This window comes from Sturnira hondurensis, unplaced genomic scaffold, assembly GCF_014824575.4.
Source record: "Sturnira hondurensis isolate 20B ecotype Veracruz unplaced genomic scaffold, ASM1482457v3 Scaffold0020119, whole genome shotgun sequence".
Taxonomy (NCBI): domain Eukaryota; kingdom Metazoa; phylum Chordata; class Mammalia; order Chiroptera; family Phyllostomidae; genus Sturnira; species Sturnira hondurensis.
In genome coordinates, this window is record NW_028092750.1 from 155,233 (window position 1) to 170,733 (window position 15,501).

General features: G+C 45.2%; 1 protein-coding gene across 1 annotated transcript in view; it reads right to left on the minus strand.

Annotated features, from left to right (window-relative positions):
- Positions 1-2,664, minus strand: part of ADAM7 (ADAM metallopeptidase domain 7) — a gene marked incomplete at its 3' end in the record, with an annotated part of 52,034 nt that extends 49,370 nt beyond the window's left edge. Inside the window, exon 1 of the mRNA XM_037028662.1 lies at positions 2,595-2,664. Coding sequence (XP_036884557.1) covers positions 2,595-2,664 — 70 coding nt within the window. The remainder of the gene's footprint in view (positions 1-2,594) is intronic.
- Between the last annotated feature and the right edge of the window lie 12,837 nt (positions 2,665-15,501).

Sequence of the window (15,501 nt, forward strand, 5' to 3'; positions counted from 1 at the left end):
CCTTTTGGCCTCCCTCACATTCGAGACACCCCTCAGTCTCGCCCTCCTGAGCTCCCTTCCCTCCCTTCTCCCCTCAGTTCTGCTCCCTCTCTCCTTCTCGTGAGCATTTTGGCAAGCAATCCTGTGGACCTTGTTAAGGACTTAAATTCATCATGGTGAAAGTGCAGAACGGATGACAGATGATAGAGATTACATTCTAAGTCATAAATAAGAAGCAGGCCAAAAATGTGTATTCTTGTACCACCTTTGTAAAGAGAAACAGGAAGAAAAAGGACAATAAATTCAAAGGAATAAAGATGATGAAAAAAATATCTGATTCAAACTATAATACCATTGGCAAAAGCTTCACAGAGAAACAACAAATTGGCACTTTCTGTCTGACTTTAAAAGAAGTATCATTATAAAAGTACTCCCAAACCACATTAACTAAGGGGAACTCGTAATTCTCTTTGTAGGAGCTAATTTCAGCCCGTTAATTGGCTTTTATGTGCACTGCAGAGAACATTAGATGCAGAGTCAGGAGCTCCACATTCTCCTGTGACTAATTCTGCTGCTTCTGGCAGATCACTTACTTCCTGGGCTCCAGAGTCTTATTTATAAATTGTTAAACTGTTTGATCCCTTAATACATTTTTTAACACCAGAATGCTATGTTTTCATGTTTTTACTGATTTTTTTCTAAGACCTTTTTCACTGTAAATAGAAATTTGACCTACCGGAATAATGACAAATTTGGAGTTTTTATCACTATCATATTTTCCAATGGTAACCACAGACTTACCAATTACTATGCATAGTAAATGTTGTGTGATACATACAAGAGTCATTAAAGATCAACTCACTCTGCCACCCAAAGGGACAAGGTTATTTTGGGGAAATGGCAGACGCAGAGTAAACACAGTGTGTGGTAATTTCACCTCTTTATTCTGATAATCCCATTACTTCACTACAGACATGGAACAATTTGCTTAGTTTTCCTAGAGTTTTTGTTTCCTCGTGAAAAACTAGGGACAATAGTACTCTCAGCATTGGATCACTGTGTGGGTTAAGCATGATAATTAATGAATAATGCACAAGACATACTCTCAATTTTGTCAACAGGTTGACATTATTTTTCACCTTCAATTTAACTGTGTTTTGTAAGAGCTTTATGAAATACAGTAAATTTAGTAAGGTCAAATGGTTTAAACAGGACAGACTTAAAGCCGAATGGTTTTAGAATACAAAGTGAAATGCAATCTAATGAGATATTCTTGTGTTGGATAAGTAGGCCCGAGGTGATAGCCTTGGTAAGTCCCATACTCCTGTAAAACTATGTCACACCTTCCCCTCACTTTTCAACAACTTGTAATTATCTTCATCTTTCAACCCATTATTCCAATTCTCTTGACCTCACATGTCCTTTCAGCAACCTCAGTATTTCTCTGATTTCTTTATGGCAAAGTCCTCTCAAAGACTCATCTTCCGGTCACTGTCCCTAAATCCTCATTTTCTCTTCAATCCACTCCACCTGGGGACAAGATACTTTCTCTTCTGTAATCATCACTTTACTGAAATTACTCATCAAGGTCACCAGTGATCTCTGGATTTTAATTTCAATGGTCAGTCCTCAGGCCTGTTTCATTTCTCAGTCATGTCTGATGTGTTATTTGACTCTCTCTTGTTTGGACACATTCTTTTACTCGAAGTCCAGCCCTGCTGTTTCTCCCTCATGAGCTGCTCCTTCTGACTTGACGTTCTTCACTCATTTCTCCTCAGACCCCAGACCTTTAAGCATCTGAGGGCCCCAGTTCTCACTCTTTGAATTTATTCTCTTTCCTGTCTATAATTCTTCCCTTGGAGATTTGACAGAATCACATGAGTTAAAAATTACTATAATGCCCTTAATTGACAAGTTTATATGTCCCAGAAATATTTTTTCTTCAGTTGTCTATTTGCCCTTTCCATTTTGATGTCTGTTGGGTATCACAAATTTAATATATTCAAAAAAAACCTCCAGATGTCCCTGGAGTTTTCTAATAAAAAATTTAATATATTCAAACTGTCCCTCCAGATGTCTTGCTCATCTCAGGAAATGGCAATGCTGTCGATCTATATAGCTACTCAAGCCAAAAATTGTGGTGCTGTCCTGAGCCCTCCCTTTCTCTCCCACTCCATGCACAAAGGGTCGGGAAATACTATGGGCTCATCCTTCAGAATACATGCAGAATCTAACCTTTTTTCATGGCCTCTACTGCAACCTCTCTGAGAAAAATCCACAGTCATCTCTCACCTAGGTCAGAACAACTTCCTGATCACTTGTTTTACTGTTCCGTCTTTGCCTTTCCTTCACAGTCTATTTTCCAAAGGAACCGAACCTCCCTTTAAAATGGAAGCAATCTCGTGTGGTCCCTCTTCTTAAAATATCCCAAAGGCTTAACATCTGAGTAGAAGCTAAATTCTTTGCAGTGATTTACAGGTCCCGCGCTGTCTGGCACCCTGTGACTCTTGAATCTCGTCCTTTCGTCTTCCCCTCAGCTCTCTCCAGCTGCTCTGTCCTTTGTGCTGTGCCCAGAACAAATATTGTCACTTCAACTTCAGGTCTCCATACCTCACCTTTGTCAGTCCTTTCCTCAAATAGCATCTTCATTAAGATCTTCTCTGCACATTCTGTTTTACGTTGCATATCCCTTCATATAATACATCTAAGCTCTCCTATCCACTTTCCACTTGGTGAATGAAAGCTAAGCACCTGGCCAGTGAAGACTTTCATTTATGTATTTGTTTTTCATCTATGTACTTTTGCTACAATATAATATAGAAAATGTTGTCTGTTGTTCTGTGCTGTATCCCCAATGTCTAGAATAGTACCTCACACATAGTAGGCTCTCAGTAAATGCTTTTAGTGCAAATTAATCCTTTGTTTAATGATATTGTCCTTAAAGCTTATATTTTCTTTTTAAGAAACTGAGTAAGTATTAGCAATGAATGTCTGAGACTCTTCCTTCTTCTGCCTTTCTGAAGAGGGTATCCTAGTAGCAGGGATGGCCAAATGTAAGGAGAAATAACTTTTTATGTCCAGATAGTTTTTGCAAAATATTTTAAGATTACTAACACAAAAGAGTGGAAATAGATTACTTGCTTGGTTGGCCTGTTCAGTTCTTGGCGTCCCTGCCCCTTCAGTCAGCTCCCTGTGTGAGCTCTCCCACACATCTGGCTTGCCTTTCATCTTCCTCCAGGTTCAGCTGAAACACCCTTTTCAGGGTTGACTGAACAGAACGTAGAGTGTACTAGTCAGTCTTTTGTGTCTTAATCATCTTCTTCGTTTCATGCCACCCTTCGCTTCCAATTTGACAAAGATAATACATCCCCTTCTAGGGTGAGGGGCTCCCTCCGTCTGCCTTTCCTGAACCCACACATCTCATGCCACATTCTTCAAGAAATTTCTGTCACCCACCAGAGAACCACTGTTCCTTCCTCTCCCTCACGCCTAACACTCTGTCCGGCAGTCTGTATGAGAAACTTTGAATGAGTTTTCTCAGCTTGTGTTTTCAGACTAGATGCAGGGTAGCCTCAGGTATTTAGCAAGTGTGTTTATAGCTCAGTGGGGTGATCTGGCTGAAGTTCCTTGTCTTCCTCCTATGACTGCTCTCAAGCACTAGCGATGCCAGGAAGTATTAGTAAAAGTTCCACCTTATCCTCGAAATAGGCACAAGCTCTTTGAAGACAGGCTGTGGCTAACAGTCACATATTCCCTGCAGGGTTTATTCCCAGACCTTGTTCACTGTTGGGACTCAATAAGTAGTAGATTAAGAATACTAATTTATCATAACTTTATTAAGAAAATTAATGTATCATAACTTTATTGGGAGTCAGTGAGTGGTAGATTAAGAAAATTAATTTATCAGGACTCAGTTTACAGAATAGATGATAAACATTATAAATGTATTGTGACTGAAAAAAATTCCACTCCAAGTTTTCTCTAAAATTCAAGCCTCTCTGTGTCTATAGTGTATAGCTAACACAAGGCTGCTTAAAAGCCCCAGGGTCACTTGCAACCATGAGCTAAGCCAGACCATCAAATACTAGGAGCCAAAATCATATCATTATTTCCAAAAGTTGGATATCCGTCATGCCTTTCTTCTGGAAATAGGAAGGTGATAGCATCTCCACAGTGTGCCCATTGCCTTCTCCCACACTTGTACCTTCTAGCAGAACTTGATCTCTATGTGCCCAGACTTGCAGCACTTCATTAATCCTGGCCAGAGGCTCCGCATGGCCCTCAGACCTGTGCCATAACCTCCCCACAGCCAAGGCTGTCTCCTCATGAAGAGAAAGCTGAGGATGGGGGTAAGGGCCCTCAGCGATTTTCCTTATCTCAGATCATGCTATTTTAGTTCCAGCTTAAAAGTAACCCTACTACCTCATGGTGAAATGAAACGTGTAGCCTGAGCATTCACTCCGTCAAGCAATTCGTTAATTTTTTAACAATATGTGGTCTTATACTTTTGACTTTCCCTAAAGTTAACTACCTAGGTTTTTCCTAAGTATGCAGAGGGGTTGGTTCCAGGACCACCCCCGCCACCAGGCATACAAAACTCCAAGGATGCACAAGTCCTCTGTGTGAAATTGCAGTGATCAATTAATCATTAGCTTCTGCAGACTCCCTACCATGGATCAGAAACAGTATAGGAATGTACTGAAAAAACTCCACGTGTAATTGAATGCACACAGTTCAAACCAATGTTGTTCAAGGGTCAACTATACTCACTTAAACAGGACAAAAATTATATGAATATTATACGTATAATTGATATTGATGTAATGATGAAATTTGCCCACAGGTGTGAACTGTCTGGTAGATTGTTTCAGGAATCATAATAAAATTGTTTTAAAATAATTTAGATGAAGTCAACTCACATCCAAACTTCTGGAAGGTTCTTGGAGCTGGGCACTCAGTGGAGATGTGTTTAACAGTGTGACAGGGTGGGCGGGCCTGGGGAGGTGGGTCTGTGCCACCAGACAAGGCTACCCAGTAAGGTAAAGATGGATTGTGTAGAGGTCTGTTTGCCAGAGTAAAAATATGTTTTTTCATTCTGAACGCAATAGCCACAAAGGTTTTAAACACAGAAATATTGTGTTAGACTTATTTTTTAATCATAAGCCTTTCTGGGATGATGGATTGGAGTATAGAAAGGAGAAAATGAGTTACATACATGTATGTCTGACCTTGAGTTCCTGGCACAGGACTTAATTAAAACTCCCGCACTTTCCTAAGGGATACAAGCCTCTCTTGTCCTGTGTTTGGTCTTTGACCCCCGGGAGCATCTTTGGTTCTAACGAGGTGGATCTTTTGTTCTAACGAGGCGGGCTCCTGGACAGAGGCTGGCCGCCAGAAAGACCAAAGTATGATTAGGAGCTTGGGAATTTTAGCCCCGTCCCACTGTCCTGCAGAGAGCCGACATGGGATGGAAATGGAGCGACTAGCAGGCCGTGCCTCCGTGAGGAAGCCTCCACAGAATCCCAGCTGCAGGGCGGTTCAGAGAGCTTCCGGTTGGTGGGCGCCTCTACGCACCAGGCGGGCGCCGCGCCCCAGCTCCGCAGTGACAGCGGCTCCAGCACTCGGGGCCCTCCCAGACCTGTCCCACGGATCTCTGCCTTCACCTGTGTCCTTTGTCATGTCCTTTAATAAACCACTAAGTGTATGTGTTTCCCTGGTTCTGTGAGCTGTTCCAGAAAATAATCACATCCGAGGGGCAGGAGGTCATGGGAACCCCCGACTGGTAGCCAAGCTGGACAGAGATTTTGGATGATCTGGGGACCTGCTCTCTGCCATTGGCATCTGAAGCAGGACAATCTAGTGGGACCAAGCCCTTAACCTGTGGGACTCGACGTTCTGTCTAGGGAGTGTGAGTTGAACTGTAGGACATCCTGCTGGTGCCACAGAATTGGTGGCCAGCAGCATCAGAAGTGAGGTGTTCCGTATGGAAGTAAAGCAGAACAACGAAGGGAGACAACACTAGTGTTTTTCTGTACACAAGAGGGCGATGCTATTAATATTTAGAGGGCAAAATAGTTAGAGGGCAATGCTAAATGTAGGTGAACACCAAAATAACTCAGATTCTCACATATGATTGATGGAGATCTGACATGATAATATTCTAGAAAACATTGTATCGGTTTCTTCTACAGTTGCATGTACACTGCCATGACCTAGTAATGGCACTCTTGGTACTCACCCTGAGAAAGGAAGCCACATGTCCAAACACTTGTGCCCACATGTTCCCTGCAGTGATACCCAGAATCACCACAGACTGGAAACTGCCTTAATCCCCATGAGTGGTAACATGACTCACACAAACCATGCTACAGACCCAGGATAGCACGCTACTGAGTGAGTTAACAAACAGAGAGCTGTCAGTGCACACGATGAAGTAGGGGAGGCAGTTTTAAAATATATTCGCAGATTCTTTTCCACAGTGTTTGTTGGACCTTCTTGTGAATCTGGAGTGACATCGTGGTGCACTCGCAAGCAAAACAAAGCACCCTAAGTGGTGTCATATGACATTTGTGACTAGGTCAGGAAAGGACACACAGCTTCTGCCTGGTCCAGGGGCACATGCTTTATATGCCTGCCCCTCCAGGCACTAATTCTCATAACTCTGAGGCCACGCATCTGGGGAGAAGCCACATATCAGTGTCCCAGTCCAAGGTACCTTTGGGATTGCTGCCACTAGCCAGCACCAACCTCCAGACCATGATGGCACTGCCTTAGCTGCTGTGGCCCCCAGACATTAGGCCCCTCTCCGTCTTTTCAGCTGAGACCCCAGGCATCACTGGGGTCTCAGTGATGGTGCCCTGATGAAATCCTGACCGACCAAGGCAAGGAGCATACAAAAATGTTTCATGCCACTAAGTTTGGGAATGAGTAGTTACTCATCATGTTAAGTAGAATGATAGATGAATCTCTCACACATTACGCTGAGTAAAAGACCCTGGGCACAAAGAATAGACACCATAAGATTCCCTTTACTTGAAACTAGAAAACACAAACAATGCACAGTGAGAGCAGGTGGTCAATCCCAAGGGACTTAGGTTGGGGGTAGGAGGCGCTGCCTGGAGTAGAGTGCAGGCATGGGTACTGAAATGAAGGTGTTCTGTATTTTCACTGTGGTGGTGGTGCTTGTGAAATTCACGAACTGGTCCCTTACAGTAAGTGTACTGTATTGTATGTAAATTATACCTCAATATATTTGTACTTTTAAAGTAGGGCCAAAGGGACAGAGAAAAGTGCTACTGATATGCCCAAAGGATCAGTAGATGACTGCAAATATTTGTCCTCCTAGTGGTCACTCAGTCACTTGTGACCACGTCTCCTGTTTTGGGCTGCTCACAGCATTTCCACACAAAACTCTACCTAGCAAATTCTGGAATTTCAAAGTTCAGGAAAAAGTGAACTATGATTTGCTCATTTCCTACGAGAAGTGTTCATGTTCTAGCAACGTGTGTCTTTTTTCTGTAGGAAAGGCCAGCGGGTAACTGCAGCAAGTTCCTCACTCTGGACAGCAGGGGTCACAATTGCCTCATCAAATAGAAACCTACTGTGGTTTTCTTTTTCTTCCCTTTTTTTATTTTTTTAAGATTTTGTTTATTCACTTTATTAGAGAGAAAGAGAGGCAGAAAAAAACAGCAATGTGTGAGAGATACAGGGATCAGCTGCCCCCAAGCAGAGACCTGGCCCTCAACCCAGGCATGTGCCCTGACTGGGAATCAAACCAGCAACCCTTCAGTTCTCAGGTTGGTACTCAGTTCACTGAGCCCCACCTGCCAGAGCCTACTATGTTTTTCTTAATGCAAAAGAGCAGGGCCTGATCACCTTCAAGGCCCACTGAGTGTCATGAATTGACATGGTAATGAGTTCATTTCCCCCAATGACATGTGGCATGCAATTAAGTACAGCACTGACTTAATAAACAGTCAGTGAAGAGAAAAAAGAAAACACCAGCTCATCAAATGTATATACATGCACGCTTGTATGTAGTGCCCATATATATATTTGCTTACTACAAGTAGTGTCTGTAGTTCATCAATCTTAAAATGTGAAAGGATGTTACCTCTAGCATCAATGAAATGTGGTAACTAACCACGTGCTATTTGCAGGTGCCAGTAAGTCCCACAGCTCTGGTCACTGCTTTCCAGTTTCCCAGACGTCTGCCTTGTTAGGCTTCCCATACACAGACTTGAACTCTGGAGGGGGCCAACCAAGTGCCAATGCCCCTGCTGGTTGATACTTCAGAAAACAATAGAGCTCTCTGAGGCCAGCGGGGCTTAGGACAGTGAAGGATGGTGGTGGGCACCGGGTATTGGCTGATGGACATCAGAGGCTGTACCCTTCTTTCATTCAGACCTTTGAGACAGTCAGACGGGACACAAGGGGTTTTCTCTGCTGTCTGTAACAGAACCTGCTTTTCTGGTAGTTGGCCCACAGCAGCTCAGCAAACGCAGCAAAACGAACCTGCTGACCATCTTGGGAAGATGACCACCCCAACCTTGGCCACAGGCCCTGAGAGCTTCCTGTTGAAGTGGTCAGCAGAAGCTTTTGTCTGCCTGTGGTCCTCACGTTCCTAGAGAGTTCTTTACCACTGAACATTGTACATAGTTTTCTTTCCTAGAAGAGTGAATTAGTCCTCAATTTTTCATAGATCTCTGGACTTCATGCCGGGGCCCTCATTGTGGCCAAGACCATCACATCCTTTGGTGGGGGCTATCTTTGTAACTAGGGGGGCTGTGCACACTGTGCCCCAAAAGAAATGAAAGGTGGCCTGTCATCTTTCCAGGACTTGAGTGCATGTTCCCCAAATTTACAGTCTTTTCTGTACCTCTATTTATTCCACAAAGGAATAAACATTGTCCTAATCAAAGAAGTAAACAATAATAAAATGAAGCAGAAAGTTATAACACCTTTAAATGATCAATTACCAACAAACGAAAACATCTCCCCCCATGGAGACAGCCTTCTCCAGGGTGAGAGCTGCAAGGTCCATTCTCTAAAGGCAGTTACTGGGTGGACACTGTGGTCTAAGAAAGCCCAGGGGAAGCCCCTGACTTGGAGGATGGGGAAGAGCGTGACGGTGATGCAGCCTGGTTCAGCTGGAAGGCGTGTGATAGCAGAGTCACCGCCAAGCAGGACTGGGAAAGAGCAAGCCATCAGGGTGTGAAACAGGGCACACAGGCCACGTCCAGACAGAATAATGGTGTGCAAACTGGTTTAGGAATAGCCACTGGAGTCTTCAGGATGTGACAAGTTCCATTGGGACTAGCAGTCCTGTGGGAAATGCACAACCAGAAAGAGCAGTGTGTGGGGAATGGGGCATCTGCCTGACCAGGCTGCAGGTGCCTTCTGACTGAATGCAGAGGTTACCTCCAGGGCCTGGAGACGAGATCTGGATGTTTGAAGGCTTTGTCATATGTCTCTCTGGAGCAAGTGACCTGCCACAACAGTCTCAAGCCAGTCCACTGCTTCTTCGAATCCAGGTTTTTTTCCTACTCTTAACATCCCTGGAGAAGAAACGGGAATCTCTTCAGTATTTGGCAGTTCCTTTTGTGTTCCCGACCGTGGATGACACACCTGGGGTCAACGCCTCCCTGCATAGGCGTTAGGGGGCGGCTGCGTGGAACCTACAAACACTATCAACAGCCATCGCAGGTAATTCGGTGCCACTCAGCCGGGGGCACGTGTGTGTGTGTGTGTGTGTGTGTGTGTGTGTGTGTGATAGTAGCAGTGTCCCAAGGAGGCTGGTCCAAACCATGCTCCTCTGTCCTCCAGCTTCTTCAAAGACTCCTTTCCAGTGGAAAACTAGCGGGGTGTTAAACGAATAAGAAAAAGGGTCCTTACAAACTCCAAGTCCCAAAATTAGTTCCAAATCAAAAGTGGAACTAAGTTATTTCTATTGAGACAAATAGATAAAGTTGGTGAGGGATGCAGCTTTCAACCCAAGAGGGTCAATTTTGTTAAGACCACCTGCAGGAAAAGCAGGTTGGGCTGGTTGTAGAGACTGTGAGTAGGAACCTGGTTCAGGGACAGGCCCTAAGTCATCTCTCTGTAGAACCTGTTTTCTTCTCTCTGCCGTTGTCACGTACCATTCAAGCAACACAGCCCGAGGCCCACAGTAAAGGCATTGTCATTGGGCTGTGTTAGCACTGAGGTTTTACAAGGTCAGCAGAGGATTTAGACATGGCTCTGCTGCTGTACCCATTCTGGCCACACGTGGGCGCTCGAAGCCCTTTATTTGTCAAAAACAAACAGACCTGCCTGAGCCCCTCTCTAAACTCTAGACTCCACACTAAAACCCACCAGTCCCTCATCCCTGACTCCTCTACTCTGCTCAACAGCAGCTCACTTGTCACGGTCCCTCTGATGCTGGAGAAAAGTAGACAGAGACACAGAGACGGAGAGAGGCGAGAAGCGCTAGCTCCAGGGGGTCTCCAGCTCAGTCAGGGGCACCTGGTGCACCTTGGGGCACCCAGTGCACCCTGCTCTGTGGCACCGGGCTGGCTGGGCTGAGAAATCTGTGTTCCGTCCCCGCCACCGTCACCAGCACACTCAGCCCCTAGTCGCAGGTGTTCTGTCCAGGGAGAGAGCCTCCTGCTGGGAAGTAAATGGCTTTCCTGAGAACTTAGCGGGAGGTTCAGAGATGGGGTTTATGGGGATGAACGGGGATCAAAATTGAAGAAGAGCGGTTAATAGTCATTTAAATGGAATAGAATGGAAACATTGAAATAAAGGAAGGGGAGAGGCCGAGAGGGGTGCAGAAAGGTGCCCCAGTCCTTAGGGCCAGAGTTTCTGCACACAGCAGATTGCTGCGTTTTAGGAAGAGGACTGCTGATGTTCCTGTCTGACACTGCTGTTTATCTCTCGCTGTTAACACGTATTCAGTAGAGTTTGTTTCTGGGAAAAACACTGTCCTTAGTGCTGCTAAGGGAACCCGAGACAGACGCTTTTACTTTCCGTTATGCAAGATCTGCTTGTAAGAGCGGAGGGGTGAGTGCCTGCGGAGCTGGCGTGGCGGGTCCCCTGGAGAGTGAGCCCAGGCCGGGGCACAGGACACAGGCAGGGCCCCTCTTCGGAACCCTTGAAGAGTTGTGGGCTTGTTTTTCTGATGTGATAGATTCTGTTACCCGTAAGTAATCTCTGTAAAGGTGATCTGACCGCCTGGCTGGACAGTGCTGACCTTTTAAACCTTGATTCCCCCTCTTGGCTTCTCTTCATCTGCCTACAGAAAACTCATTACCTACCCTTCATCTGAATTTCTCACTGCGTTCATATATCCCATGAAATGTTGAAGCTGAGGAAACATCACTTCTTTTCCCCAAGGGCGGGGGGGGGGACTTGCTTCCTCTTCGAATTTATTTTTTCTTGATCGCTGTCACTTGTCCATGAAGATACCAAAATCCAAGTTAATGTGATTTCAGAAATGAAAAAGTTTTTCAGCTTTGATGAACAAAGCTGAAAAACTGTCAGTCCCTAATAGTTTGCTAAATATTTCGATATTTAGTGGTCAAAATTTAGAACGATTTTATAGTTCCCTGAAACAGAATGGTACTGGCCTGGGAAGAATATTTCTTGATCCTTCTATTGAGGAAAGAAGATTTTTAAAATCCCGCCCCCCATGTTTTCTCTCTTCTCTTACCTCTTCTACTCTGGTGAGCTTTTTCTGACCCTCTGTTTGTCTGCCTCCGTTTCTCTCTTGGAATTTGTCGACTATATGTATGATCACAAGAGAGAGAGGCAACGCAAGGACCGATCCCGAGGGTTCACGGCTCCCTGAAACATGTGTTGGTAAAGGAACCTCTTTGAGGGAGACAGAAGTAGAATTCAGTGACAGATGCTGCATTCGAGATGAAAGCCAGGCGGGCGGGTTGAGATGTCCACTGGGGTCCTCAGAATCCTGAAGGTTGCCTCGGAAAAAAGGTCCACCCAAGCCCAGGCTAGTTCAGCGGGGACCAACTGAGTCAAGGTCATAGGTGAACTTCTAACTTGGAACGGCCCCAGAGAGAATACAAGGGCTGAGAACATGCTTTTGGGAATGAAAGAAGGAAGGGCGGAGGGACAAGAGGACAGCATCTCGGGATAACCGTGGCTCTCTCGTAGACGCGAATCACTCTTCAGCAGGAGTCTAAACTAGTTCGTTTTCAAGGATCATTGCACTTCTTTACACATCGTCAAAGCTACCCATGTTGTATTTATTAATGTGAAAGCGTTTTTATTGCCCCTCGTTCTCCTTGTTGGATGTGGCCTCTGCCAGCAGAGGGCATCTCTCTAAAACGAAACACAGATTCAGGCCAGAGGGACGCGCATCACACAAACTGCTCTCCCCCTTCCACTTGAGTGCCTTGAGAACTCTGCCCCACTCTCAGTGAAGCTCAGTAATCACGGGGTTTTTTTATCTTTCTTTTTTTTTCCTATAGATTATTTCAGAGTCTGAAGGATTTGTAAGTGCTGTTCAGTAATCACGGTTTTTTTTTATCTTTCTTTCTTTTTCCTATAGATTGTTTCAGAGTCTGAAGGACTTGTAAGTGCTGTTCGGAGGAGTTTGTTTCTTCCCAGACCCTAGCTTTCCCTAGGCACTGTGTACAACTCTCTTTTCCCATTATCACATTGTTTGTTTTCACTCCCTTTCACCCTGTTTCTGTTTCTGTCGTACTTTCTCTCTCTCTTTCTTTCCCCCCTTCCTCCCTCCCTCCCTTCCTTCTCAGTGCTTGGTTGGTGCCAAGCTATGTGCTGGTTGTTAAGGTGCTGGACCTGTGACTGCCCTTGTACCCTCCAACCTCCGGTCTAAAGGCAGTTATCAGAAGAAGATCTGGTTCAGAGGTGTCTTCTGCACAAGATTCCAGAATGCCTGCCTGAGAGCACCTCCCTTAAAATGCAGCTTTGCTTCCACACTTTTTGTCATTTATTCTGGAGTCTCGGCAGCCAGTGGAACCCTCTCCAACATGCCCTCTCATAGGTAGCTCTCACTTGGTTTTAACGGCCTTAATCTCAAACCTTGAATATCATCTTCTAAACCACACTTTCCATACAAATACTCCCTTACAAACATAGGCTTCTTATAGTCACAGTCCTGGTCTGCACTACCTTTTCCAGAAATACACTCTACAACTTCCCTCATCAAGGCCTCTTCTCTTGTTGCCGACTCCTTGAGCCTCAACCACTAAGTGCCGCTTGGAATCAGCCAACTCTCTTCACTCTCCCCGCGTTGTACTTCAGAGCCTCTTCATTCACCGCCATCCACAGAAAATCTTTTTGATCCGTAAAATCTTCGCAGTCATGCCACCGCCCACGCCCGGACCCTGAGGCTCTTACGTTCTTTTCCTGGCTGATTGAACTCTGCTCCCATCATACCCAGAATCCCTGCTCACTCTAACCTCCGAGGACAGCTTGTTCCCCAAAGTCCTTTGTATGGCTGCTTCTGTGTTTGGATGGAATCCCTGAGGAAGTGTATGGGCACACACATGCACACACTCGCACACATGCACACACACCTCACAGATCATGTCCCTTACCTTCAGGGACATCTAAGCTTGATTAGATCAGTCCTTCATCTGGTCCTAGTTATTAAACATACGGATTCTTTCTTCAGTTTTTTTCTAGACCAAGAAAGTAGCCACATTTTAAAAAATTATGATAGGACATTAAGAGCAGGTCAAATCTATTTTCTCTTTGTTGGTTATGATGACATAAAAGCTTCCAGAGAGCCCTGGACCTGGCTTCTATGTAACCGCACGCTGGGTGCCTTCTGTCGAGGAGAGGGCTGCAGGGAGCACTCTCGGGCCCACCCGCTCCTGCTCGCGTCACACCCTTTCCTGCCCGTCCCGGGAGCAAGAGGGTTGGAAGAAACAGGAACTGTAACCTACCTTTCTTCCCTGATTTCTGAGGGAAGAAAACTACTTTAGAGCCTTTCAAGCTGCTTGGGTATGAGCTCCCTTTCGTATCTACTTCCTTGGTCGCCTCTTCATGGGGAAGAAAGTTTAATTAGTCACCATTGTCTGCAATGAAATATTTTACATGCTGCTATTTCATCTTTCTTAATTTGTACAACACTCTAGCAAGATGATTTGGTGCTATGACTATTTAAACATGTGGACAATTTTCTTATTATGATTTTTAGCTGTTAGTTTTTCTTACTAGTTTCTAAAATGTACGAAGATTAAATATAATTCTCAAGTCCTGCAACGTCTGTGTACTTTCCTAGAAAGAGAGGACCAGGTCTGGGGCAGGCTCCAGTCATCCATTTGTTTGCTCTGTGACATTGGGTCAGTCTTTCTGAATGTTAACATTATCATCTGCAAGACTGAAACATGGCTAAACCGAAATGAGTGTGAAGAAAATTAAAGAAGATGATATACGACAAGGACCTCGTACAGTGTCTACTGGGTAACTGTCCTTCCTCATCTCCAGATCCTGCACACCCCCCACCAGTCACCCTGCCCCCCATTCTGCCTTGTGGCACCGTCACTCAAGGCCGCAGGGAAGGCTGGGGCCTAAGGAGAGCAAAAGACAGGAGGGAATTCACTCCTTCTCCCTTCCGGCTGCTTGAGCTGCCACATCTCACCTCCTCTCCTGCCTTTGGACTGAGTTACACCGTTCGCTCTCTGGGGTCTGGGTTTGCGGCTGTCAGATTGGGGGAACTCTCAGTCTTCTTCATCACATGAGCTAATTTCTTATAATCGATCACTCTCACATCCATCATATAAATAAATGTATATTTTCTGTTTCTCTGGATAAATGCGACTAATACAGGTGTTAATATAATGTATTTAATCACACATTCATGCAGGTTGGTTTTTGGTAATGGTCGTGTTTGACAACCAGTTCCCGACATTCCTGAGAATTTAACAAGTGGCATGAACAAGCCTGTGCTAGCTGTCTGCAGCACACTGTTGGCTATGGTCCCAGCCACTCGGCAGTTTTACTACAAGAAGCCTCTACATGATCTTGAGGTACAAGAGGGAAAATACGCTTAAAGAAACTTCTGTTTCCTTGGAAGAATCAGTTGGCCAGGCTGTGAGCCGTGCCCTGGGGCTGTGGCCTGGCCAGCGGTGCCTTCTGACTGGGCTCCAGCCGCGGCACCAATAACAGCAAGGAAACGAAGGGGCAGGGGGCGGTCGGTGGTTTCTGAAAGGCTGTCCCTTTCAAAGCCCGAGCTTTAGAGGTTTGTCCATGCCCCTGATGGCCCAGCACAGGCATCAGTGGGAATTTCAGTAATTGTTTTGAGTAATTATTTAAAAGCATGTAGATAAAGAAACCTCAGAGAGCAGTCCAGTCCTCTTGGGTGACTGGCCTCAGGTTCTTTCACCTGGAGCATGAAAGGGCAACAGGACATAAGGCGATGCCTGGCTCTCTGTGGCAATACTGTCATATGACCAGAGGGACACTTGTCTAATAACGTGAGGCTTTAACACCCAACACAGAACTGCAACAAAGCCTGAACCTATTCGTGTTAGAAAATGACCACGCAGAAAA